Source organism: Centropristis striata, chromosome 3 (genome assembly GCF_030273125.1).
Source record: "Centropristis striata isolate RG_2023a ecotype Rhode Island chromosome 3, C.striata_1.0, whole genome shotgun sequence".
In the NCBI taxonomy this organism is placed as follows: Eukaryota; Metazoa; Chordata; class Actinopteri; order Perciformes; family Serranidae; genus Centropristis; species Centropristis striata.
The window spans coordinates 8566143-8593560 of NC_081519.1; the positions used below are offsets into that span (position 1 = coordinate 8566143).

The 27418-nt window shown below is 39.6% G+C and overlaps 2 protein-coding genes across 3 annotated transcripts in view; both read left to right on the plus strand.

The window, feature by feature from the left end:
• Nucleotides 1–13598, plus strand: part of LOC131968248 (sodium-coupled neutral amino acid transporter 3-like) — a 42796-nt gene extending 29198 nt beyond the window's left edge. For both annotated transcript variants that reach the window (XM_059329042.1, XM_059329043.1), the window contains 9 exons: nucleotides 1894–1976; nucleotides 6870–6928; nucleotides 7348–7494; nucleotides 8293–8372; nucleotides 8784–8884; nucleotides 9523–9647; nucleotides 9748–9892; nucleotides 10303–10406; nucleotides 10945–13598. In XM_059329042.1, coding sequence (XP_059185025.1) covers nucleotides 1894–1976; nucleotides 6870–6928; nucleotides 7348–7494; nucleotides 8293–8372; nucleotides 8784–8884; nucleotides 9523–9647; nucleotides 9748–9892; nucleotides 10303–10406; nucleotides 10945–11049 — 949 coding nt within the window. In that variant the 3' untranslated portion in view covers nucleotides 11050–13598. The remainder of the gene's footprint in view (nucleotides 1–1893; nucleotides 1977–6869; nucleotides 6929–7347; nucleotides 7495–8292; nucleotides 8373–8783; nucleotides 8885–9522; nucleotides 9648–9747; nucleotides 9893–10302; nucleotides 10407–10944) is intronic.
• A 2095-nt stretch (nucleotides 13599–15693) lies between these two features.
• Nucleotides 15694–27418, plus strand: part of LOC131968160 (guanine nucleotide-binding protein G(i) subunit alpha-2-like) — a 69515-nt gene continuing 57790 nt past the window's right edge. Inside the window, exon 1 of the mRNA XM_059328911.1 lies at nucleotides 15694–16483. Within this exon, the coding sequence (XP_059184894.1) occupies nucleotides 16366–16483 (118 nt within the window). The 5' untranslated portion in view covers nucleotides 15694–16365. The remainder of the gene's footprint in view (nucleotides 16484–27418) is intronic.

Here is a 27418-nt window from a genome sequence, read left to right on the forward strand (position 1 = left end):
AAAAATCAAATAATTAAAAAAAAAGCATTTGCAGAGCAGATACTGTAATGGTTTGTTCTATTAATTATTAATTCTTTGCTGGGGCATAATTTGTCAGAAGCTGATTTGCATTTTATTCACCATGTTTTCCTTCATTGTCTGTTTCCGAACAGCAAGAAACACAATCATTTTAAAATGTGTTGGTGACACTGGTCAGCTCACATGCACAATCAATGGACACCTGAGGCTGTGTGTGTGTGTGTGTGTGTGTGTGTGTGTATGTGTGTGTGCTTCATGAATACTTGTTTATCAAACTTTTGTCGCTGTTCTTTTGTATGTTTGTAAAATACTGTGTGTCTGTGTGTGTATTAGAGATGCTGTGACCCTGGTCCAGATGGCTGGACCAGGGTCACAACAGGATGACAACAGGATAGATGAGCCTCTTCTTCTTTGAAATGTTTGTGTGTGTGTGTGTGTGTGTGTGTGTGTGTGTGTAGCCCCAGTCCATCTAAAAATAGCTCAGTGCATGCAACAGTAACATGTGGCAGGTTGTGTCAGTGGAATCTGTTCATCATATGTTTTACCAAAAAATTCATACTAATTTCCTCCACTCAGTCAAAATGGTGTTTTTTTGTTTATCAGCAAAGTACAACTGCATTGTCTTTGCACAATGTTTAGTCATGCACAGTGTTTACACCTTGAAGTTAGTGGCTACCAAATCACTATAATACTAGTAATTCGTTAAATTATCTAAACTGATTACATGTAATATGTTATAAACTCAGAACATCACATTTTAACACAGTGCTGATTAAGCCCTTGTTGCAAAGGAAAAACTCTCTTATTTCGCAGTACACCGAGTCATGGTGTCTGGTGTCTGTGGTGACATTTCCATCCTGGTGCACCAGTAGTGATGAATTTTACATCAACCAGCCAGAAGTGAAGAGGACAGGAAGGGAGGAGAGAACTTAACAGAGCAGCAGCGATAGTAGGCTATGGTGGAAGATATGGTGGAAAATCCTGAGAAACTCCCAAGAAAAGTTTTGAGAGTGGATGCATGAGATGAAAAAGAAACTTGGCATTCAGAGAAAGGATTAAAGTATTAAAAAAGGAGAATGTGATCAACAAACTGAGCTTTCCTTTAGACTTACGTTATAAGGATGCACCAACAGTGTTTCTGTAATTACCCGCATTGTCAGAGGGGAGAAAAGTTACCCCTCTGACAATTTGGACTATCCATAAAAAAGTATTTAAAATAATTGTATTATTAATTTAACTCAAACGTTATTTTGTTTTATTTTCTCTAAATTCTGACTGTCTACATACTGTTTAAAAACGTTCTCCACACTGCCAGGATTATAATGAAGGTGGACAAATGCTAAGGCATTTTAATTTTTTTGTTTAATTTCATTTGAAAGTGTCAAATTTTAAGTACCATATTAACCATGTGTAATGTGTCGTATCGTCTTCCTAAAATTTCCATTTCCATTGTACCACAGAGAACATGACCTCTCTATCGCAGCTACAGCCACAGTTCTTAGTGTCCAGTTGTACTGGGAGCAAAGAGGCTTATTTTTTCCACTCCAGATATTTTCATTTCATAGCAACCAGTTTAATTTTTAAAACTACTTGGCATCGTGGTGATGAAAAAACAAATCCTTAATCAGTTTCTCAGCTTTTTCCAACACGTAAGCCTTATTTGTGTGATCCTCATTTTATAAAACACCACCAGTGCATTGATACGCAGTATACAGTGTCACACACACACACACACACACACACACGCACGCGTGTCTCTCAATCAATATCTGACACAATGAAATACTTAACAGGATTGAGATTGAGAATAGCATTTGAGCCAAGTAATTCTAAATCAATACATTTAATTGTCTGTGTCTTTCTGTTTCTCTGCAGTGAATGGTACCTGAACGGAAACTACCTCGTGATCATTGTATCTATTGCAGTAATATTACCACTGGCTCTCATGAAACAGCTAGGTGAGTGTGTAACACCACATCCTTCTCACAGCGAGATACCCATCTCATCAGTGTGTCAGACAGGGCTTCCTTTTAAATTCTGCTAAATGGGAGATGGAAACGCCTTTTCCGAATAAGTTCTGACATAGCGAACACTTAACTCACATGACTGCTCAGCTTTCATTGATAAATTGCCCAGTTGAATCCAATTCCTGAAGACTTCTCTCCATTTTCTCTCGTGTATGGCCAAAGTTGTCCGATTAACAACCTCTTTTTTGTCGTTGTTTTGTCTCTCTTGTACAATATCTTCTCCTTCTACTGTTTACTGACAGATTAGCCTACAGCAATACATTACACTACCATCATCTGACAAAAGAACGTTTATGCAGCTTTGTTAATTCACTCTTAACCAGTTTATAAATTTGTCCCTAATTTGCATTTTCTTTAATGTGACATTTTGCTTCAAAAGCATTAACCTGTAATGCCAAGCTTTGCCAACTTTGAACTGATGCCATAGTTAGATATAGATAGATAGATAGATAGATAGATAGATAGATAGATAGATAGATAGATAGATAGATAGATAGATGGATAGATAGATAGATAGATAGATAGATAGATAGATAGATAGATAGATAGATAGATAGAGAGATACAGGGCTTGAAGACCTCCGGCACGGTGCCGGAAATCCGGCTCGGGATTTTTTTTGGTGTTTTTTTTTTTTTTTTACTCATGTTTAAAAAAACAAAAAACAAACCCTTAGTTAGTTAGATCTGGGTATGCGGCATTACGGTGGATAGCGTACAGCCTGCCGGAGAAGAAGAACGCGGCTCATCGGCGAGCGTGCTTTAGACCCACGTCATGACTATTTCTCAAGAAAGTGACTGGAGACAAATCCAGCGACTCCTTCTTACTCTCTTTTTATCGACCCGCTAACGAGCCGGAGGCCGGTGTTACATCCCTACTGGTTTCCACACCAACTGGTTTCCGTACGCGTGCGTGCGTCAACATCAGCAGCTGTGGCCACCCTCTGTCAGCAGATTCGTCACATATTTATAAACATAATATCTGGCGTTTTACGAGTCGCATCTCCTATCTACTGGGGGGAACATCGTTTAATAAGTGAACACTACATCACAGCTGCCTATAAAAAAAAGAAATGTATGAAAATCAAATGTTTGAGAGATCGCTAAGAGCTGGATTCAAACTCACCTAAGCAAAATTAAATAGCACATTATCCATCAGCTATACAGGTTGAGCCATTCATCTTCTTTTGGTCTCCGTGACTTCAATTATGTATCCTTCAAGTTGCTTACGTCAGTGTCCAGGTAACATTTTGTTTCGGCCCGATCTAAACCAACTGGTTTCCTTGAGCTGAACATAAACAAATACCGAACGTATTTATTACGTTTCTCCCTCTCTCTCTCACTGCCCGTGTCTCGACCGAGGCCATGTCATATTAACCACTTTATGAACCCCATATGAAACATATTGTGACAAATAAATACTTTTAAAAAGTGACGATCTAATTCAGACAATACTTCTCTGGTCAAAATACTCGAACTTGTGTATGTCCATGCTTTTCAAATGCACAATGTCCACGCACACGTCTTGTAATTATGTTCCGACTGTACATCATAATCCGGATGGAGCAGTAAAGTAGCTAATCAACATTTAGCACGGAAAACGAGTTTAAAAGATAGATTCGAACTCGCCACAGAAAAAAATAAAAAGCTTGCGAGACTGACGCTACACGGTGTAAGCCACTTGGGCTCCTCAATATTTCTGAGCTTCAATTATATATTCATGAAATTGCCTACCTCAGTGTCCAGGTAACATTTTGTTTTGGCTCGACCTAAAACAACTGGTTACCTTGAGCTGAACAGAGAAAATGACCGAACATATTTATCAAGTTCCTCCCTCGCTCACTCACTGCCCCTGTCTTGACCGAGGCTACTGTCCAATTAACCACTTTATGAGCCAGTTTATGAGCGAGTTCGAATCTATCTTTTAAACTCGTTTTCCGTGCTAAATGTTGATTAGCTACTTTACTGCTCCATCCGGATTATGATGTACAGTCAGAACATAATTACATAATAACATAATTACAAGACGTGTGCGTGGACATTGTGCATTTGAAAAGCATGGACATACACAAGTTCGAGTATTTTGACCAGAGAAGTATTGTCTGAATTAGATCGTCACTTTTTAAAAGTATTTATTTGTCACAATATGTTTCATATGGGGTTCATAAAGTGGTTAATATGACATGGCCTCGGTCGAGACACGGGCAGTGAGAGAGAGAGGGAGAAACGTAATAAATACGTTCGGTATTTGTTTATGTTCAGCTCAAGGAAACCAGTTGGTTTAGATCGGGCCGAAACAAAATGTTACCTGGACACTGACGTAAGCAACTTGAAGGATACATAATTGAAGTCACGGAGACCAAAAGAAGACGAATGGCTCAACCTGTATAGCTGATGGATCATGTGCTATTTAATTTTGCTTAGGTGAGTTCGAATCCAGCTCTTAGCGATCTCTCAAAACATTTTATTTTCATACATTTCTTTTTTTTATAGGCAGCTGTGATGTAGTGTTCACTTATTAAACGATGTTCCCCCCAGTAGATAGGAGATGCGACTCGTAAAACGCCAGGTATTATGTTTATAAATATGTGACGAATCTGCCGACAGAGCGGGGCCACAGCTGCTGATGTTGACGCACGCACGCGTACGGAAACCAGTTGGTGTGGAAACCAGTAGGGATGTAACACCGGCTCCGGAGGCCGGCTCGTTAAGAAGAGCCGCCGTTAGCGGCAGTTAGCTCTGTAGCAGTACAGTGTGTATGTGCTGCTGCTGCAGGAGAAACAGCGATCTGTTTGTTTACAACAAGCACCGGGACACTCTGTGCACAGTTAGCGCGTACCGTTAATTCACGATCACTATGTTTGTGATCAGCGGAGACACTGTGCATAATAATTAGCCATGCTGCTTTGTTTATGATCATTTGCTGTGCACAGTTAACAACGGCGAAAACCATGTCACCTCCAGAGTCTCTAAATCGCTCTGGGGGCTAACTTGTTGTGGAGACACGCAGAGTGAGCGGACATTTGAGAGGGTGTGGCATGAGACTTTCCCGGTGGTAGTAGAAACACGGCTATACGGTCCGTGCGTGCGTTCTCCCACATTTCCACCGGGCGCGGAGCGGCTCCGCCGCGGGTTTGCTCCGTCCTCTGCCCGGCGTCAGTTCCCACCGGGCGCGTAACGGCAGCGTAGCGAGCCAGCCGTATACACGCGAGATAACGAGAACACGCGATAATCCTGACCATACGGAAGACCGCGAGATCCCGTGATAAACTGTGCAAAAAATTATTTGGTGCCCTCTAGATGTTTCCTCTCATTTAGCTCTCAAAGTGCACAAAATAGATTCATTTTACTTAAAAATGTACAAATTTTCTCCCGGTGGGGCATGCCCCCGGACCCCCCTAGATGGTTCGGTTCGATGCTTTTAATTGTCAGTACCATATCATTAATGACTTTGATCTGGATCTCCTTTTAACTGAATGCTAATATTTCATCATACATGATGCATCAGAGCTCCCCCCCCATGCATAAAAAAATTCAGGCACAGGAATTTTTTCTGCTTCAAGCCCTGTAGATAGATAGATAGATAGATAGATAGATAGATAGATTACTTTATTCATCCCCGAAGGGAAATTCGGTTGTCACAGCAGTCCGGTATTCAAGTACAATAAAATACAATAAAAGACAATAGAATAAGATACTGAGGTAGCGTAAATGAAAACAACAATAGCAAAAAAACACAGAATAGCACAAGTTAAAAAAAGCAGATCAGTTGGTAGGATGGTTGGCAAGATGATGGTAATTATACTGATGATATGATGGCAACAATGCTATGGTGACTAGACGGTATATAATTGTAATAATAGTACAGTATATAGTATATAATATGTAATAATAAATAAATAGTAACAATATAAAGTAAAATAAAATAATTATAAATAATTCAAATAATTAAAAATAATTATAAATAAAATAATATGATATATAATATATAAATAAATATATAAATATATAATAATAGTAATAATAATAATAAATAAGGCAGGTATAATAATAATAGTAGTATATTACAGTATATAGTAATAATAGTAATGTCAGATGTCATATAGATTGCAAAGATCTGAGAGCCACACATGTATGTTTTAGTTTTTATTTTAAGGCTTTTTTCCATGTTATAGCTGGACTCTGCCTTTGTTTTATTCATATTTTTTCCAGCAGAGTGATTTTTCTCCTCCCCTCCTCTCCTCTTTTTTTCCGTGACCATTTCCACTGTTCCTCTCCTCCTGAGGTGTCCCTTGGTACATGGCTTATGCCCCTGCTTCTTTAAGTCACACCTGAATTCATCGTCTAGCCATGCCTGATAATTGCCAACACTCCGCTAGACTGCCATGGGTTCACTCACTCCAAAAATAATAAGACACCCAAATCCAATGTGTTTTCACAAGGTTGGTTGAGTGTCATGCCGTCTGTCTTCGCTGCAGATGAGCAAGTAAATGAAACAAAACAGATGGAGAGGAGAATAAAAAAGCCGAGAGAGACAGTTTGGAAGTGAGAAAAGGGGGCGTATTGGCTGACCTCTTGTCAGAAGGCTGTCTCCTGCTGAGACATCAAGGACAACAGAGCCAGTCGGTGCAGTTAGAACTCTGACTCCCAGCACATTAAATCAGTCTAAATCACCACAAGGCTTGAAGATACAGTTCAAGAGGGATTTCCCTCACCAGTTATTAGCTTTTACATATGTGGAAAATGCTCGACATATTACCCTTAGTGTAATGATCATGATCATGCCATTCCAGATAAGAGACATGCTAACGAGGCGTTTGTGTTTTAGGATACCTGGGATACACCAGTGGTTTCTCCCTGAGCTGCATGGTTTTCTTCCTCATTTCGGTACGTCCTCTGAGTCTTGCTATACCTACTTGTAAACTTGACATGTCTCGCTTCATGTTTCTTGTCTGTTGGCAGAAACATCAAGGCAGCATATTTAAATGCACTGGGATCTGTCTGTAACAAGATTTTTTTTCCCCATCCCACCATCTCTTTAGTATTCCCTACTTCCTCTACTCATTGCCATGGACTAATGTTTGCACGCTGCGGTTCCAGGCTGTGTTGGTTCTGTCTTTCTCTGACCTAGTTTTGGCTGTGCGAGCTGTAATCCACGCATTGCTCTCTCTCTCTCTCTCTCTCTCTCTCTCTCTCTCTCTCTCTCTCTCTCTCTCTCTCTCTCTCTCTCTCAGTGCCATATTTTCCGCCTGTCTGTATGCTAAGCCTTTGTCTCTGCTTTAACCCCTCTCCTTTGCACTGCACAGGTCATCTACAAGAAGTTCAATACCCCGTGTCCATTTACGGACTTTGTGTTCAATGCCACTGCCAGTGTGCTGAATGTCAGTGCCATGGATCCCGGCGGGGAGCCTGATCCTGCATGCATTCCCAAAATGGCCAACCTCAACTCACAAGTAGGTTTCACGCACGTCACTCAGTCTGAAACTGCAAATCCACCTGCCATGGCCACTGACAGCCACCCACTTATGTCATAGTCATCTTCAGCATGTTGCCAGTGACGGTTCACAATCCAAGCATGGGAGTTGCACTTGGTTTGAAGCACTCAGATGCACTCAAGAAGAGATCAGGGCTTTCATCAAGCTGTTAATGATTGACAATAAGTCTGCGATTAATGCGAGGCTCAAACATGGACAGTGACCCCTGAGCTGTCTTAAGCAGACGAATAAAAATTGCTTTGGCATTCTGTTGGTGACAGTGAGATCATCAAGTTTGCCCTTTGTGGGTGGGTAATGAATGAAATGGGAAAGACCTGACATTTCTCTAAGTACCCTTATTTTTTACACACAGTACATACCTTCACAACAGGAGAGGGCTCTTAATCACAGCAAGATTCTTAAATTGGTTCGATTGTAACATTACATAACTTTATTTTATTGAAACAGTTTTACTTTCCAGAGCATTAGCTAATACTAGTAGCCCCTATCAAGTCTTTTTAAGCATCCCTCAGAGATGCATAAGACTTTCCTAAACGGGGTTAGTAAGACCAATCCCTGCTGCCTAGCAGCTTACAAGTAAGGCATTCTTAAACAGGCTGAAGCTGGTCTGCAGCCAGGCCAAGTTAATCACAGGGAAACAATTAGCTCTCTGTGATGTGTCTGAGGGAGTAATGGGCAGTAAAGCGCAAGGTTGGTGGTAAGACGTCTGGGATGGCGCTGCTGTATCTATGGTGACCTGTTGGGGTTCATTTTCAGACGGCCTACACCATCCCCATCCTGGCGTTCGCCTTTGTGTGCCACCCCGAGGTCCTGCCCATCTACACAGAGCTGCGCAAGTATGTTCTTATGATGGAAACCTCCTGCTAACTTTTGGACAAGAAATGAGTCGCATAACAAAGAGCAGAGCCACTATGTCCGATATGTGCTTGGCTGATCATAACGTAGTCACATGCACTGCTTTCACTTTATTTTGAAATGCTTTGGCACTGCTTGTACGATGTAGCATGTTGTTAGTTCAAATTTATCATCCTGCTTTGAACGACTGTTGCTTGTTTTTCTAAGATCAATTGGGATGTGTTATTGAATCTTTGAGGCATTTTCCTGAAACTGAAGTAGCCTCGCAGCTGAATATGGTTTCTATACGGGCATACTAGTAACTAGTAACGTAGGATGCCCTGATGTTATGTGTGTGTATGTTTATGTTTGTGTGTGTGTGACATCACATGGCAAATATCTTCTGATTTCAGTCCCACCAAGAAAAAGATGCAGCATGTGGCCAACATCTCCATTGCAGTCATGTACATCATGTACTTCCTGGCTGCCCTTTTTGGATACCTAACTTTCTATGGTGAGGCCTGGTCCTCCGCCCATTGCACAATACTCTGTCTCTAGCTTGATATGCCTGTCTCTTTGTATCTATGAATGTACACCTGTGTGTGTGTGTGTGTGTGTGTGTGCGTGTGACTGTCAGTTTATTTATCTGTATATCTGTCTCTATGTATATGTCTGTCTGTCTGTCTGTCTGTCTGTCACACTGCCTCGTTATGCTTCTCAGTTTTCTTTTTTTAAATTCACGTTCTTTGTTTTCATTTAAGGTTACAGAGTTATTAGCACATCATTAAGTCTGAATCACTGTGTCAGAGCAGAACAATAATCCTGTAGACTGAAAAGCATCATGATGCATCTGCTCCCTCTATTGGTCATATCGTAGATTTTACAATAACCATTGATACTGCTAAAATGATTTACTGCACTGAAAAGAGATCATGATTTATGAAGATTTTATTAGATATAATAGCATTTACAAAGCCAGTTAAACCCATGTTCAGTGTGTTAATAAAGTATAATTTCTACATTATTCTCATTGCTGTTCATTATTATAATTATTATTATTCATTATTATATTGTGTATAGTAGTGAATATTCATATTTTACTTATAATATAATTACATCTTTACTAATTAATTTGACTATTATCTCTTTCAGGTGAAGTGGAAGCAGAGCTGCTTCACACCTACAGCCGCATCGACCCGTATGACACTTTGATTTTGTGCGTGCGTGTGGCTGTGCTCACTGCTGTCACACTCACTGTACCCATTGTGCTCTTTCCTGTAAGTAAACTTTAAGTATCTTAAGTCTTCACATTGGCATAGTTATTTTCTTCATATGATAAAAAAAATAAAAAAATACTTTTGTGTGTATTATAATCAGGTACGGAGAGCGATCCAGCAGATGATGTTTCCCAACAAGACCTTCAACTGGCCTCGTCACATCGCCATCGCCTTCGTTCTGCTCACTTTCATCAACCTGCTGGTTATCTTTGCCCCCAACATCCTGGGCATCTTTGGAGTTATTGGTAGGTAGAGTCAGTTACTAGTAGATGCACCCTGGCAAATCCTGAGTAGCTTCCATGATGTCTTTAACGCCTAGATATTGGTGGATTATGCATGTATTATGAATGTATTTTGACTACATCCTCTCATATTTTGTTATATTTAAAAACAACCATTCTTATAGTATACCTCTTTCTGAATGGTGCAGACTGTTTCAGACAGTTTTTACTGTATTGAGTTACACTTTCCACCTCAAAGTGCAGAGTACTTCAAAGTTTGTCGCATGCAAATAAACTCATTTATTTTCCTCCATTTTCTACTAATTTCCATATCATCAGTACATCGCTGTCAGACTTGCTGCAGCATTTAATGAGAACTGAAGGGAGTGAGAATTAGTTTCATGAATAATTTTGTGCATTTGTCTGATTTCCAGGTGCCACATCTGCCCCTTGTCTCATCTTCATATTCCCTGCTGTCTTCTACATCCGTATTGTACCCAAAGAAGAGGAACCAATGCGCTCGTTCCCTAAAATCCTGGTGAGCATCTCATGAGAATAACAGAAGGTTCAGTTTTGTAACATTTATTGTAATTAAGTGAGGTTATGTAGAGCTGATCCGTCTAAAATATAACATCTGTAAACAGCTGGGGATCTGTGGGTTGAGAATGGCTAAAAAAAATGTAAAAAAAAGACTGAAAAGCAGGATTTTGCTGCCCCCTGTGGTTGAAAGTTGAATGTATAAAGTATGTTTCACCTCTGACACTTCCAACAAGAATAGAAGGTCAACTGGAGGTCAGCAAAACATTTTTTTAAAAAGAATGCCCTGTAAAAGACATCAGATATGTAGTTTTTATTTTATTTTTGAAATTCTCAAATATCAATATCTGTATTGACCTACAAAAACAACAACAAAAAAACTGTATTTAGGGGATTTTTTAGGTAAATTAACACTGAGAAATTAGTCTGGTTTCAGTCATTCACATATTAATTAGTTACCTTATGAAATATTATAAAAAAGGATGCATCCACTTAATTTTCCTACAATAATTTCTTAATCCACTTCTCCTCTCTTTTAGGCCGCCTGTTTTGCTGGGATAGGCTTCCTGTTTATGATAATGAGCCTGAGCTTTATCATCATTGATTGGACATCGGGCACCAGCAAAGCCGCCAGTGGTCACTAGGCACCACCTTCTATGTTTTCTCCAGTTTTTATATTGTTGATTTAGATCTGTGTTGTAATGTTAAAGTTTTTACGTTGAATGATGTTTAAAGTTGAAGATGCCCTATGTTTTTCATTAGAGAATACTGGCCACAGAGAAGGAGTCTAGAGTTTAGGATGGCTCTCAATTCCTCCGCAAAACCTCTCACTCTAATGACGTTGCTCTGTACTGTGCATCCTGCCAAACAGTGACTGACTGCAGTTTCATGCTAGGAGACTTTCCTGGAGAGAATTTAAAAAATAGGCCAGGTGCATAAAGATTCATGTTGACATTTGGAGGCTGTGCCTTGTGAGATGGATGTAAAATACCTGAAAAATAAGTCTGCCCCTAACGCAATCTATGATCTGCAACTCAGATTATATTCTGCAATCTGAGGCACAGAAATCTCCTGAATGATTTTTAATGTTGATTATTATTATTATTATAATTATTATTATAAGTTATTTGAATAACCACATATTTGAACCTGTAGAGGAAAGTGATAGTAAAAGCTATTGCACAGAATGAAAAGTTAAAGGAATAGTTTTCAAGGACTACACTTACACACTTTCTTGCAGAGAAGACCGATACCACTCAACTAGCAGCTGGTTCGCATAGCTTAGCATAAAGACCAGGAAAATGTCAAACTGTTTTCTTTAAAGTGTGCAGCCTTTATCTCCTACTCCACTAACTGCTGGTTATTTTAAGGTTTGAAGGTGTTAACATTCTCACCGCTGACGGAGCAGGGTGCAAAACCACATGCGGTATGTGGTATAATAGTGTTGTAAGCACATTTATCATAACATTCCTACACAAGATGATCTAGATGTATATTTTTTATTATAAATCACTCAGAAGATGCAGTATGGACATGATCCTCAGCGAGGCGATAGTATCAGAAGGGCAGGTTTCAGGTCAGGATCATTTTAAATGGTTCCTGGCTGTCCAGCTCACTACATAAAACAATGCCTATATTTTTTTCAGTATTACCCTGTAAATTTAAAGAGTTATAAGTGGTACTGAAGACCTCATTCTATTGACTGTGAAGATCCAAAAGATAAATGAAAATAAGGAAGTTACCGCTCAGTGTTCTTAATGATCGAACAGGGTCGATTTCTGCCTGGATGATGCGTTGTTTCTGAACATTTACTGGAAATAATCAGAGATAACCAAAAACAATAAAACAACAGGGTTACTTTGCAAAGTGGTTAGTAACATTTTGATGTCTGTATATATTTCTGTGTCCAGCACAAGCTTGATCCCTAACAGAAATGACAGACACGGGATTAGTTGAATAGTTGGTGGTTAGCAATAGCACTTTCCTTTGATAAGCACAATGTCTTGTAGCCATTAATAAGTTGAAACACAAGCAAATGATTTGTGAAAAAACTCACATATTCGATAGATGTGATTTAAGGGTGCGTCCCCTTTGTATAACTAAATCTTTGGTGAAGTAATCAATCTAATGTAGATTACGAGCAAATTAGCAATGTATCGATGGTATAATATGGATGTCTCCTCAAACATTACTTGAAATAACGTTAAGGTTAGTGTTCCTGTGAGCCCCTGCGGTCATTAGTCTCCGTTCTGTAGATAAAACAACTAACCAGTTGGCTGTACTGTTGGAGGTTTTTAAGTGTCCGTGTTGTTTAAAAAAGAAAACATGGCTCCACTGTATTTGAACTATATATGCATTAGTGTTGTTAAACCTGGACCTATACTCCGATCAGAAGTATGATTCAAGTGTTCGTCTCCTGCCATTTATAGATTAACTGTTGTTTTAAACTTCATGTTTAATGTTTATTCAGTTGAATCTGATCCAGTGATGAAATGCAAAACCTGTTAATGATTGATTTTATGTTTTTTTTTTCTTTCTCGTCTTATATTTGTCTTTTATAGTCAGTGGCATGTCATCAGTGGTATACGTTTCTGACTTCCTTGCTGCTTCTTGGCAGACAGTAACCGACTTACTTGGAGTTGTTAGTGAGCTGGTGTACTTGCCTACATTTAAATATATTTTTAATGATAAACTCTGTTACACCAGATGACAGTGAGTGCTGTATGGGTCAGTCAGTATTGTCCAGTCGATTTGTTACAAAACAAACCTCCTTTTAATCCCATTTTTGGTTCAATGTATCTAGATATTAGGTTGTCTTTATGTATCTGTACACAGTGGGAATCATGTGAATCAGCCACTGGGGCATAACGTAGTGTTTGGTGTTGTTTAACCAATGCAGGGTTTATATTTATCCCCAACTTCCTGTTCCCAGTTTGACCTTTGTTGGCTGTGTATGAAGAAGCCATTCGGAAAATCAGATCACAAACATTTTTCAATGGTGCGCCCACGCAAAACACTTCAAAACCTCACAACACGCAAAAAATAAACACGAGGCAACAAAGTGGGGGGATACACTGTGTAAGTGGCTGATACAAGATGATCTCCAAGGACCTCTATTTAGATCTCAGTGTTGTTAGTCTCCCTCTTTGTGTGATTTATGGAAATGTGTATGATTGAACAGTAACATATTAAATATTGACATTGGCCAGCATTTATAAATAATGTATATAAATGTATACCCTTTATATTCTATATGCATATCTAGTTTGTACAATGTAAATAGCAATTAAAGTTTTAGTCCAATTAAAAAATATAAATGTAATCATTTTCAAAGTGCTTTTAAACCTTTTTGTCCTTCAATTCATGTTGATTTTCTTGTATCTCTATATATATTTTAATATGTTGCTGGCAGTTATTGTACTGTAAACAATGTTGCAATAAAGATAATGAGGTAACAAGAATTTGATCTCTGTTTCACTGACTTTTAAAATTCTCCTTTTTATTTTATACAAAGGAGTAATTTCAAAGTTGTTCAGTCCTTCCAATGTGAAACACTTAATGATTTTTTATTTATTTAATTTGATTAAAATGCTTAAATTTGGTGACCATGAATCTATATTGAGTCCTCCAGTCTATAGCAATCAATTGGCTTAATTAAATAAGAGAGTAAGCAGAACAATTACAGATTTAAATGAACCACTGTGGCTGTGTAAGCTGTGAGCAGTTAATAGCCTGAAATTTTAAGCAAATCATTTTCAGCTATAAAAAGACACTTTTCTCATATGTATGTTTAGTTGTTTTAAAAATACATATACTCATATAATATTTCATAAATGCATATGATTATATTCTACCTACATTAAATAACTAGCACTGTCTCTGTTGCAATGCATTTAAAAAGATGTATTATTAAGACTTTGTTATGCAAAAATTGTGCAAGAAAAGTGAGTTGTTCATCTCCCGAGGGTCCGGAGTGACACCACCAGGTGTCACTATAGAGCTGTGGTCGGCATTAGCTGCAGCTTTATGGCCACCAGACAATGTAACAATATTGGGTTTTTATAGAGCATCTGCCTAAGCTGTTAATTATCCAATTTGTGTTGGGCCTATTTTGAGTCTGCATTTTGCCTTTATACTGACAGAGACAAATATGGTACAATTTTTTTTAACCCACCACATTGATCCGACAGCTATAGTTACAGATGACATTGCAGATTAAGATTATTACATGTAAACATCAAGACAAGTGTTTAATTTTATGAAATATGAAGCATTGTTATAAATCCAACAACGTAACAGAATGTAAAGTAGTTAAAGGGACAGTTTACCAAAAATCAAAGATCCATATTTTTCTTCTTACCTGTTGTGTATTTATTAATTAATATTAGATTGTTTTAGTGAAAGTTGCTAACTGTTGGAAATATCGACCGTAGAGCTGTCTGCCTCCTCTAAAATAATATGGAAGTAGATGGCATTTGGCTTACGGAGCTTAAAGCACCAAAAAAAAAAAAAAAAAGAAAACATTCATAAAAAATTCAACAGCAATACCTTTTCTAAACAAGCAATGATGTCAGGACATTATGCTTCTCATAATCCTACTACATGTAACAGTGAGCGATAATTGGCAACTGTGTTGTTTATACTATTGCACTTGTGTGTATGCTGTACTTGTATTTTTTTGTCTTTTGTCTTATACTACTGTCTGTCAATCAAATTGGCCCTTGGGGAAATTAAAGTTTTACCTTACTTTACCTTACAGTTTTCCAGAAATAATAACATGGTTACTCAAAACAATCTAAAGACCTTGTTGTGAGCAGTTAATTATTTTTAGTATACATTTTTTGGGGCGTTTTAAGTGCCATTTATCAGGAAATAAATGTGTATTTTTGATTTTAGTTTTAACTGCAAAAATGGCTCAACCAGTTACCAGTTGGGGGGGGGGGGGGGGGGGGGGGGGGTCTGTATAGCCTAGTTAAGAACAGTTTAGTGTTTTAAAATGAACAGTAAGATTTAAATGGGTAAGGCATGCAGTGCTTCATGGCGCTGGCTAAAATCCTAAAATGAGGGCCATTAAAAAAAATAACAAACAAAATCACCTCTTATCTCTCTTATCATCATCTGGGGAATCACGTAAGAGCCCTAATTTTGTCACTTTGGACAGTAATTCATGTAAACTACAAGGCTCTTTCCCACCGCGCTGCAGACTACATTTCCCATGAAGCACTGCGAGTGGGCGTTCTTTTCCTCTCTGCTGAAGGTTGGCCCTCCTGCTGTTGAGTTGGGAGGTGACGGCTCTGTCTCACTGTTTGTCGGGCGGAGGGGAACTTCACGGCGGCTACGGGCGTGGCTTCAAACGTGATAAATCTCAACGCTGAGAAAGAATGCGTAACGGCAATAGGGATTAAAACATAAAAAGATAGAAAGCAGCAAATATAAATACCCTCTGAAAAGTGGTGAGCGTGGGTCCGGTAGCCTCATTGGCAGCAGAAATCCGTGTGCTCCGTTTTCAACAGCTGGAATACTTTTTTTTTTTTTTTTTTTTTTTTTTTTTTTTAACTTCGTGGCCGTTTTCGTGTGTTTTAACCTGCTCTCATGGTCCGCTGTTGGGACTACCGAATTAGCTAAAAGTCAACCGTCCAAGAAAAGTTGCTCAACTTCTCCACTCTCACAAGAAGCCACAAATGTTGGCCAACTGACTGAACAACCAACGAGTGTTTGGGAATTTCAAACGTTAGATATCCAAGTTCACTTCGCACGAGGAAATCTATGATTGTCGCCCCCCTTCTCGGATGAACGGAATCCGTCACGTTTGTCGCCACTCATCAAAAAAGGAAGTCGCCTCACTCAACTTCAACCCTTGTTTTTTAAAATAAGGGGTTCTCGGGCTCAGCCGCTAATTATTTTTTTCCCAGGTGATATTTTCCCACTAAGCAGCAGTCCTGAAGCGCGCACTAGGAACCATGGGTTGTACAGTCAGTCAGGAGGATAAAGCGGCGGCCGAGAGGTCTAAAATGATTGATAAAAACCTGAGGGAAGATGGAGAGAAGGCGGCGAGAGAAGTGAAACTGCTGCTGCTGGGTGAGTAGTCTGTCACAACACCGATACTGGCTTGCAAAAGTGCCCAAATAATGGTTACAGACGAATTGTGCAACAGCGTGAAACACTTGACCATTTATACAATTATGACACAGGAGCGTGACAGACAGAAAGTCAATGAGTAAGTTACATTTAAGCTAATGCTATTAATAGTCACATCTGAGTCCCTTAAAAATCACATCATTCACAGTAGTTGAAGTGTGTTTGGTTCTGTGTGTTCCTGTTGGAGAGACAAACGTGGCAGCAGTGATGCCACTAGAAATGCAGTTTGCTTGAATATATAGGCTAGTCGTGTGAATTTAGCCTGCAAGTGCCCAAATTGTACATATAAATACATAAAAACACAATAATGAAAATGACAATGGAGCGATATATGTAAAGTGTGTAATCCAAACACCGGTGACTAATTGAATAGCAATAAAAGTAAGCAAAATTAGTAAAATAATTAAAGTACAATGGGAAAGTAATGTTGCACAGTAGGAAATTTTGGCCTTTGCCTTCATTCTAGCCTCTGCTTTGACTTTAACATATGGGATTTATTGGGGAGTGCTCTGGATCATATGTCCTTGGTGTTATATGCTAAAACTCTTAATGCTGAGTGAGACATCAGATCAGATTGTCTGATTTCTTTTGACAGGGCAGTCAAAATAGGATTCTTATGTATTTGCAGTGGTTTCCTCCCACCACGACTGAACTGAGGGGTCAGACATGGCGGGGTCTGGTTGATAATGAGTGGGCTGCTGTTTGGACAGAGGGGGAACAGCCCTGACGGTTCCCAGCACTAGATTTAACTCTCACACACAACTACACACTAAACAACTGACTGAAGTGCTGCTTAATAGCAAAGAGGGAATGGCACTTTCCCAGGCTTTTACATGTCTCCCTGGTTTCTTTTACTTTCTGCTTTCTGAATGCTACATACAGCTGCTGGACACTATTATCCTTAAAGAAAGTCCTTTAATACTGAAGCAAACCGACGTCCTGCGCTTATCCATTTTAGATGGTCCTTTATAATTTTCTAATACCTGCTTTTTATATGGAGCAGGGATCCACAAAGCTTTAAAGCCTTACTTGATATGCAGCTCAGACATGCAATAAGAAAGGAAATAGCAAGTCTCATTGGCTGCTTAACCAATAATTTGTATGAATTAAGAGTTGGAAAAAGGCGAATTCCTTCATCAATGATGCGTTTCATCCCATTCCCATTGATCCACACTCCAGAAATGAATACAGTTATTGCCTCAAAGGAATCAATGCAGTTTTGAGTGAGTTATTTTGTTAAAAAAGACTGTTCTTTTGAAATCACCTCACTGAACATATGCTCAGGTTTAAAGTGATATCGATCCTGTGAGCAGAGAAATCAGATGCAACTTGAATTACACTTATTATTTTTATTCAGTCATACTCTCTTTCCTTTCTGCTTCTTGTTTACATCTGAAGTAGTTCAATTATTTAGGCAATCCATGTATTTTTAACAGGTTGGTGATCACAGGGTCATAAAATTGATTTGTCATCCTCTTTTCTGACAGAAAACAGAAAATGCTATTTAAATTGACGGTGAACACATACTGTGTTTTTCTCTCCTGGGCTTTTGAAGAGACGGCTGGTTGTTGAGTTGTGCCCCTGGCTAGAAGGCTAATTACATACTCTGCTCTGTACAGCAGGTTACATATCAGCAATTACCATCCAGCGTCGTGTGTGGGGGTTGAGAGGAATTATAGGAGAGGTCAGAATCTGAACCGAGGGTTTCATGAATTTGTGCGTAAAGAGTCACGTCATGCAAGCAGGGCTTTCCCTTCACATGTGCAATTTGAAATAAACGGGTAACAGCATGCAAAGACTGCATCCAGATATAAACCTGCAATTTGTGGTCTCTGAAAATATGAATTTGAAATTCCAGTTGAAGGCTGAATGCAATTGTGCAGTTAAAGTACCTTTTCAAGATTTATTCAAGTTAATTTTGTGCTCCATTACAGTACAAGCCTGCTAGCTGACTTAAAGCAACTACAAATAACGTCCATTGTGTCGATTTTGGTGGCCCCTGTGGACAAAAGTTGTAGTGTTCACACCTTGTCTCGTAAAAATCTTGATTGGTCTTGTGCAGGCATTTATTTTGGAAGAGATTGAAAGGAAGACACAACTTATTTTTAATACTATTTTTCTCTGTTAACACGGCTGTTTGCATGATTCATAGCAACGAGGTAATGATTTATAACTACGTAAGATTAATAACTGTAATAATGATGGTGAAACAAGTATAATTTGTTCCAACTCAAACAAGGTTGACTTGTGTTTTCGCCTGTGCTCTGTCACCTTTTCTTTTTCTCTTTGCTGCTTCTCCTCCTTCTTCCTTTTATCTGGCTATCACAGTACTCACTGCCAAATTTTGCTTTTAAAAATGTAAACACACACTCTTCTAGTCTGCATGCTGTAAATTGTTTTGTCTAATTTTGTTGGTCCCGGTGACAGGCATGAAGAATAACCATATATAAATAATCAATCTTCTTACCAATGGTCTCGTTTCCTTATATTAAAGCACTCTTTGTAGTATATTTAAGTTAAATACAGCGTTTCAGTGAAATTACATCATTCCTTCTTGGATGATAATCCACTGAATAAAGGATGATTCTTTGCAGGTTGTAGATGCAGCTGAAATCATAATCGTACTGAGTAACAGTATGTGTGACAGTGGTGTGACATCCTTCCAGAGGTGCTACATCACACCTCCAGGTATGCTTTACAGCGCTCCCATCTGCTGTCATGGTATCTGTTGGAACAGCTGAGAACAGTCTCCCTGCTGCCTACATGGCCACACCAGTAAGCAGTCCTGTCTTTCCAATTACGCCTAACTTTTGATCCCATGTCCCTCTGAAGAGACTCTTGAGATGAGGTGTGGGGGTTTAGGTTGAAGGATCCCTTGTTTCTACTGAAATAATGGATCTCTTTCTGAATCAACTCTGAATAACTGCCCTCTCTTCAACAAGAGTACTCGCACCACAAACACTTAAATGTCCACACATTTTACCTGGTGTAGACAAACAAATGCAATCAAGAATTTCCACCATTAACTACTTTTTCCTAATTATGCCTTACCGAAAAAAAAAAAAAGTCTGTGGTAGATTGTTTTGTCTTGCTGGTTGTCCCCAGAGAAAGCCATTAGTTAATGTAGTGGAGAGGACTTCAAACCATCGAGGCTTAAGCTTTCATTAACAGGAAGCACTCATTCACAGGCTTCCCTGTTGGTTCTGGTCTTGATTGACATTTAATCTCCTCCCCATCCAACACAAAACATTTCTCTGCTCACTTTGGTCGATTTTTGTCCTGTTCTTTGGCTTAGTAACATTTTTTTCAGCTCAGCATAAATGAAAAGTTCCTTTTAGCAGCATTTTCTGCTGAAACTCAGATAACAGCAGCCTGGTAGTAGGAATCTTTGAATGATTCAGTGCACACTTCTCTGTTAATTGTACACAAACATATTGGCTTAGAGGCTTGAGAGGCAATGCTGTTATGTAAATACGCTGGCATACTGAATGCACAAAAGCCACATAAATGCCTCTAACACAAATATGTACAGACATTATACTAAAAAGATCGTCATAATAGTGCACATTAAAGAGGTATGCGGCACCTGGTTGTAGTGGAATTCTCCCCCCTGCAGCTGTCAGTCTGACATGGTAAAGATGATAAATGAAGGAAAATAAAGACAGTTTTATCGGGCTGTGGTGAAAAAATGCTGATCTAGCTCTTGACGAGAAACAACATGGTCTATTTTAGGTCTTAAAAACAACTGATGTGGCAGCGCTGTTATTCATTTCCATCGAGGATAGTGGATGTGTTGTTCTTTTATGACATGATATAAGAGGCTTGCACCGCAGTACACACTGTAGACTCAGTTTATAACTTGGTCGTTGCCTCAGTGTTGAATGCATTCCATTACATAGCCCCTGGTGGTCACTGCAGTAAGGCTGCCACATGTAACAGTGTAAGGCTGACATACTGTTTTAGCCTGAAGCGGATTTTATTCGTGATCAAAGCATCAAATGGTTAACCTAGAATGAAGGCAGCAGGCACATTACAATGCTCATACCACGGGATGGGAAACATGCTGTTAATGTTTCCAGGCTAAGAATATATTATCTGTGTGTGTGAAAAGGGATTGGGATGTAAAGAGAAGCTTGTAAACTCTAACATGGTCGGTCACCTTGACTGTTTTTACATAAAGAAATTGCTCATTATTATTATGAATCAATATTGAATTGTTTTAACCACAGACAAAAGAAAGAACACATGATTTTAAACCAGTCGTTTTCTCTTCCTCTTTTTAAAGCTAGTGTCTGCACAGTGTTTGAGGATGCTCCCTCATTAATCTGCACACTTTGCCTAAGCCTTGGTCAGGAAGTCGGGAATTGGACTTCCAGTTAACACTGAAGCAGTTATTGGATGATGTGAGCTCCAACGAAAAATCAGTGTACATTACTTACATAGTGGATATTATGATAAACGACGTTTTCTTGGCTGGAAAAAACTGAAAACTACCAAGAACGTGCTGTAAAAATCATGAAGTAAGTGGCAAGCAGATCCCAAAAGATTTTGTGTTCTATAAGATGTATATCATCATGTCTCCCAGCTCTAATACACATTGCTCTTCCCCATTAATATGTTATCTGAGCCTTATCAAAAATGATGCTTTCTAAGCACACCTAACCCTTAATGCAACTTAAATGTAGGTATTGTTACATTGTGTTAAAGGGAAAGTTATAAAAGATCTTTAATCATGTTCTATAATGTGTGGCATATTACTGACAGCAGCAACATTGCAGTGCAACACTGACAATGTTTAATAGTAGGAGTTTCAAATATTTTTGTTTAATATTTTCTTGGATTTGAATAATGCATTCTGTCCCATGCTGATTATGACAACAGCTATAACATCGTTGTGAAATTTGAGCCTGGCCATTCGTGTCTCATTTGAATTTTCCTGGAAGCGTTTATCTCATCTTGCAGTTAGTGTCGCATCGCCTGGGCCGTTTTGACCACAGTGGCCATCAGATAAACCTCTGGTATGACAATAATTAGAGGTTACCTTTCTTAGTAATGACTTTTTTAAAGGCTCAGTTATATAATTCATAACACCTCCTTTTGACAGAGGAACATTAAAGAAGATGGAAATGTATTTACATTACTGTTAACTGCATCCTTAAAGCTAGAGTAGGGGCTTTTACATATTTCAATCCTGGTTTCACTGGAATTGCATTGCTAGGCAACAGCTTTGGTCCATGATCACTTCCTGTCAGCTGATGTTGCTTTGCAATGTCATTAAAAGGCAATTGAAGTCGTCCTGGTGACAACACATGTCAGTGGGGCCACAAATTGTGTTGCCAGTTTCTGTGAAAGTTGTATAATTTGCACAGAAACGGCTCTAGTTTTTTGTTTTCTATTGTCTATGTATCCGGCTGCTCTGCCTTGACTCTGTGATTGACGGACTTTCCTGATGGACAGAAAGCTTTACTTCTTGCTAAAGTATAGCTAACTGCTTAATTTAGCTGCTGTTAGCTAACGTAGCTCAGTAAGCCGGCTCACAGGACTGCTCAGAGCACTGGGTTGGTGTTCACGCTAGCAAAGGAGCTTTTGGGAGGAGGACATTTTCAAGCCCCGGGCGAGGGGGGTGGTGGTGCGGTGCGTCGGCAGTGTTGTGCCAGAACTGGAGCTGGGTATGTTCAGCAGCATCTGGACATCATGGCAGAGGCAAAGAGACCAAAGAAGATGTTGATGCAGGAAAAAAAAGAAAAGAAAAAGAAGAGAGTGACCAAGCAAGAGGCTGCTAGTCAAGATTACATCTCAGACTTAAAGTGAGCTTTGTGAAATAAAAGACAAAGACAAAGACAGACACAGAGCTGGTCTTACTGTTGCACTAGTGAGTAATATTAGCTGGCTTGCTATGTCTTGTTTTGCTGCACTTGCTTGCAACTCCACAAAAGACATCTCCCTATACGTCTTTCCCTCGACTGCTTGCTTGCTTGTTTGTTTTTTATGGCAGTGGGGCACATAAATATGGCTGCAGCTCTGATCATTCTGATAAGTTGACTTGAATGGAAATGTCCCTTCCATCCATAACTCTAATTCTTTGTGCACCAAAGACCCCAGGCAGCACAACTCTAGTGTACTGAGAAATGCAGAGAGCTTTCTCTGGCACAGATAGGCTTAATCAGCATTGTGTGAACTCGTTCGGCAAGGGCCAGAATGTATCACAGTCATTTTAATGTTAACACCCTGCACTTTAAAAAATATTAGACAGAATGAGCTTTGACATTTAAACATTCAAACACATTTAAAACTTTTCAGTAAAGTACAAATTTTCCCTTTTGAGAATTTATTTTTAAAGTTGCTCTATTGATTTATGTATGTATTATAGTGTTTTATGTCCTTATTGCAGTGAAAGGCCACAGCCAAACACTTCAGGGTGACATTTTAGCTCATCTAATTTTATTACGCCGTAACCACTGTCACACGTCTTCAAAGGCAGTTTCCTCCTGTGTGTTCCACTAGAACAAACAGTTACCCTCATTTCTCTTAAACCCTTTGATTCTGTAACTTTCTCAAAGCTTAGTGCTGCAGACACCGTATTGATCAGAAAGAGAGGGCCTCTATCGACTAGCCCAGCCACTGCTACCATTTGTGAGAGCCATGAATCTAAGCAGAATTGAGCTGAGAAACCTGAGCTATCGCTACTGTGGTAGTATGGTTAGAGAGGCGTAGAGCTCCGGCCTCTCTCTGATCTGATCCTGTTATTATCTCTCGGCCAGTTGGTGATTAGAGGTGTTTGACTGGTCTGTAAAACTCTGGAAAGCTGCGCCTGTCAGGCCCAATTACCTCTACTTCTCTATTTCCTTTCATACCACTTCAGATAAAAGGAGTTTGATCAGAAACAAGAAAATTATTAACAGGAGGGAGTTTTAAATGATGTATTTGTCCAAAAACATCAAGCAGCACTTTGCAGGCTAAAGTTAAGTCCCCACCACAGTCACCTATTTACTGTAGATAGTCATGTTTGATGACAACACAAGGTGACATGTTCTACAGCTGGTCAGCCCATGTGGTCTGTGCTGCATAGACACAGAGTTCCTCCCTCTTATTAAAGTCAGTGTCTGAGTTTTAGTGGGTGTCAGGTGTAATTACAGTTGGCTGATTATAGAGACTCTGGTTTCTCCAGAGAAACCGAGTCAGACCGACCTGTTGCACAGGTATAAACAGCTCCACTTCTAAGTGCCCGCTCTGGCAGCACAGTACACTTTCACAGCTCCGCAAGAAATCTCATCTGAACATCACCTACTTAGCAGCTACATTGTAACTGATATTTACTACGAACACTACTGGCCAAAATGTGCCAATTTTGTGAGATTTATCAAATGAGCTGCTGCCCTATGTTTTTTGGGTGACTTGACCGTGTTTACTCAACAGTCTGCACCACAGTGCTGCCCAATTAGCGGTATGACGCACTGGATAGCAGATCTGTGAGTGTGTATGTGAAGGGGCAGAATATCCTGCAATTACAGGGAGAGCTCCTAAGATAAAGCCTGCTCCTGCAGACTGTGTGTCTCAGTGCAAGTCCGCAGGGACAAGTCTGCACTATTCTCTCTGCTCTGGAAATACTGATAGCTTAGAAAGTCCTCCACCACCACCGCCTCAAACCTTACCTCTACACACAGCTCATATCTTTGCTCTGAACCTACATTATTGCTGCTGTCTGAATATTTCAGTGAGGAAGGGCGGGTTTTGTCCTTCTTTTGTGCGTATATCCCGAGGTGTGAGGTTTTGAGCCCAGCCCTCAGGATTCAGCTCGGTTCTGGTCACGACAGGGTGTGAAGATGTTTGACACAAGACCAGATCACAAGTCTTATTCCCTGTGCACTCCCTTTACCTCTGATAATGTGTGTAGGAGGGGGAAGTAGATACTGCAGCCTGCAGACAGCCCTGCACAGACACAGGAACTGTTGCAAAATGCAAAGCTCTTTGGAGAGACAGAAGGATCCAAGCTCCGATACAGAATGTACAAATTAGTTATCTTGATGTCTTTTTCTTAAGAGGTCACCCAGATGACAAAAGAGAACCGAGTTAATAATAAGGGTAGGCAGCCATGCAGATATAATTTAGCTTAAGCTGCTGAGTTTTTCAGATCTTTTCTGCTGAGACTCAGCCCAGTACACTGAATGGAAATGGCATTTCCTTTTTGCTTCTCAGACTAGTGAAACATTAGTCAATTTGTTTTTCCAGAATATCTGTAATTCTGGTTATTTTTGCTGGCACACCTCACTTTTCTGTAGTACATTCTTTCTAAAAGAAATGCTGGTAACCGTTGACTGTGTACAAGGGTGGAGATGAGCTCTGTAGATTATCCTGAGAATGTTGATGTCGTTTGTGGTTAAACATGCTGCTTTGAACATAATCATTCAATGGTGTGAGTAGTGCTGGGCGGTATGGCCAAAAATGTATACCACGGTGTTTTTCAAAATGAACAGTTTCACAGTTTATGACGGTATTTTTTTTCCTGATGATTCATAATCGGGTGTTAACAACATTTTCTACTGAGATGATGTGTAAAGATAATGTCAAGGAGTTCAATGTTTTATGTTTTAGCCCCCGTAATTTATGCTAGCAAGGTCTGATACAGTAAGCAAGTTTTGCTCCAGTTAATACTTGTGTTTATGTGTGTTTAGTAATTGTTATTGCAACTTTCAGTTTACAAACTGTAGCTTTATGCAACTTAATTCTCAGGTCATTGGCTTATTCATGTACAGCCGTTCTCAGTTCACTTAGCTAGCAGTACTTAATGCTCTGCCGTGTTTCAGTTCAGTGAACACTGATACAGTCATAGCTCCGGTTAAGCACTGAATGATTCAGTTTACAAATCTTTTGTACTTGTCTTTTTAAAGAATGGATTCTAGTGATTCAGTACACTGAAAAGAACTGCCGTTCCCACCACTAAATCGCGACATTGAAAAGGTTTTCGGTGTGAACCGGTATACCGCCCAGCACTAGGTGTGAGCACAACAAACAAAGTTGTATTCACCTTAGGGCTGTCCTTGACTAAAGACATTTTTAGCCATTTTACACACCACACCACAAAGAATCATGCAACAGTACCACTTAAAATCTTCCAGAGATGTGCTCATACGTTTCTTGGAAATAAGTCATTCAGCCTGAAAACGGTATTAAAATGACTCATCAACTATAAAAATATTAGTCAAGTCAATCTAAGACAGAAATGAGAGGGGCAGCCCTGATTCACCTGTATTGTATTAGGGCAGTTGCAGAACTGTCAGTGCTGGAGGTCTGAAAATGTAGGTGAATAAATCCAAATGTATCTGCATGACTAGATGCCATTAGGGGTAGAGAGAAAATGTACTTTTTTTGTATTTTGTATTAACTCACTGCTCATGCACATCACTGAATATTCTGACTTTGTTCCATATTTAGCCCAGGGGCCAGAAAAACCCTTTTTTCCAGTTTCAACCCAAAGCTGATTGACATTATTCTATAAAGTCCATACAACACTCCCTGTAGTGCTGCTTATTTTGCTAAAACACAATTCACTCCTCAGGGTCATGACCCCCCCATAGCATCACCAGAAATGTCAAAGTTCCCCTCTCAATTTGCTTATATTTCCAAGCGCCCTTAGGGAGTGGATAGTGGCTACAGGGGGTGGGGGCTTTCTTTGTCTGACCATGCCATTAAACACACATTCAGCAAACCCTTATTCCCTCCCACAATCCATTTCCTTCTTCTTGCCATTATAGGAAATGAGCTCACTTTACTTCCCCTCCATCTGCACCGGGTTATCCTGTCATTTTTCTGCACTGGAAGCCCCCCCAGCCTGCACTCTCTGCTTTGTGTCTCTATGTGTGTTTATAGCATCTAAGGTACACTTAAACAGCCAAATGTCAAAATGTTACCCACAGAAAGAAGATGGCTCTAGTTTTTCAATGGAGGCTGTAACCCTTTGGTATATTTTACCCCAACAATCTAGGAGGTGGTTGGAGGGTGAGGTGAGGATGAAAAGAGAAGAAAGACATGAAGGATGGCAAAAAAAAAAAAAAATCCAAGTTGAAATACTTATGAGATGTGTGGATGGAAGCAAAGGGTGGGCCACAGTTCATATTTAACCAAGTGGAAGATTGAACATGTTTGTATGATCAGCAGGGAGGCTTCACTCAACCTCAAATATCACTGCTGTCCTCGCTCACTGTGCAGCCAGGGTTTGAACCTCTCATTCTCTTCATCTCTTATTTAGTATAAATGCTGCACAGATATGTCCTAGGTGGTAGAATGAACTTTGAAGAACGAGCAAAAAGAGTGTAAAAAGGGTGTTTCTAGCTGAGAAGAGAGAGAGCTTCGTTAACAGGTGTATAACTGTGCTTTGTACCAAGTGGGAGTGTGCTGCTGCTGCTGCTGAAATGTCAAATATTGATGTATGAAGCTGTCAGACAGCAGAGAAAAGGGGAGGTGTCACTCTCCCAAAGGTACAGGAAGCAGTGTCATCTTATCCTTCAGTGTACCCTTCTTAAGTTAATAAAGTTTTCCAGTATCACATCCACGATCTCACTTGATCTGTCACACTCAGTTGGCTTTCAGCTTCTCCTGGCTTCTGTTGCTCTTCATCCAAGTGGAGAAAGTGCATCAAGTGAGGTGCCTAACATAACTTGAGCAGCAGGGGCCCATGTGAAGGTGATGGATGGCGGGAATAGTTTAGATGTCTCACTGGGTGAGGGTATGTTTTTCCTCCCAGGGGGTTCAGGGTGATAATGTTGAGACAGCTGCACCGTGAACACTGTAATTGAGAGGTCAATTTATCTCAGTAGTATTGCCTGTCCTCAGCTCTCCATTGCCTGACAACTGCACAGATATAATCCATAACCTTCA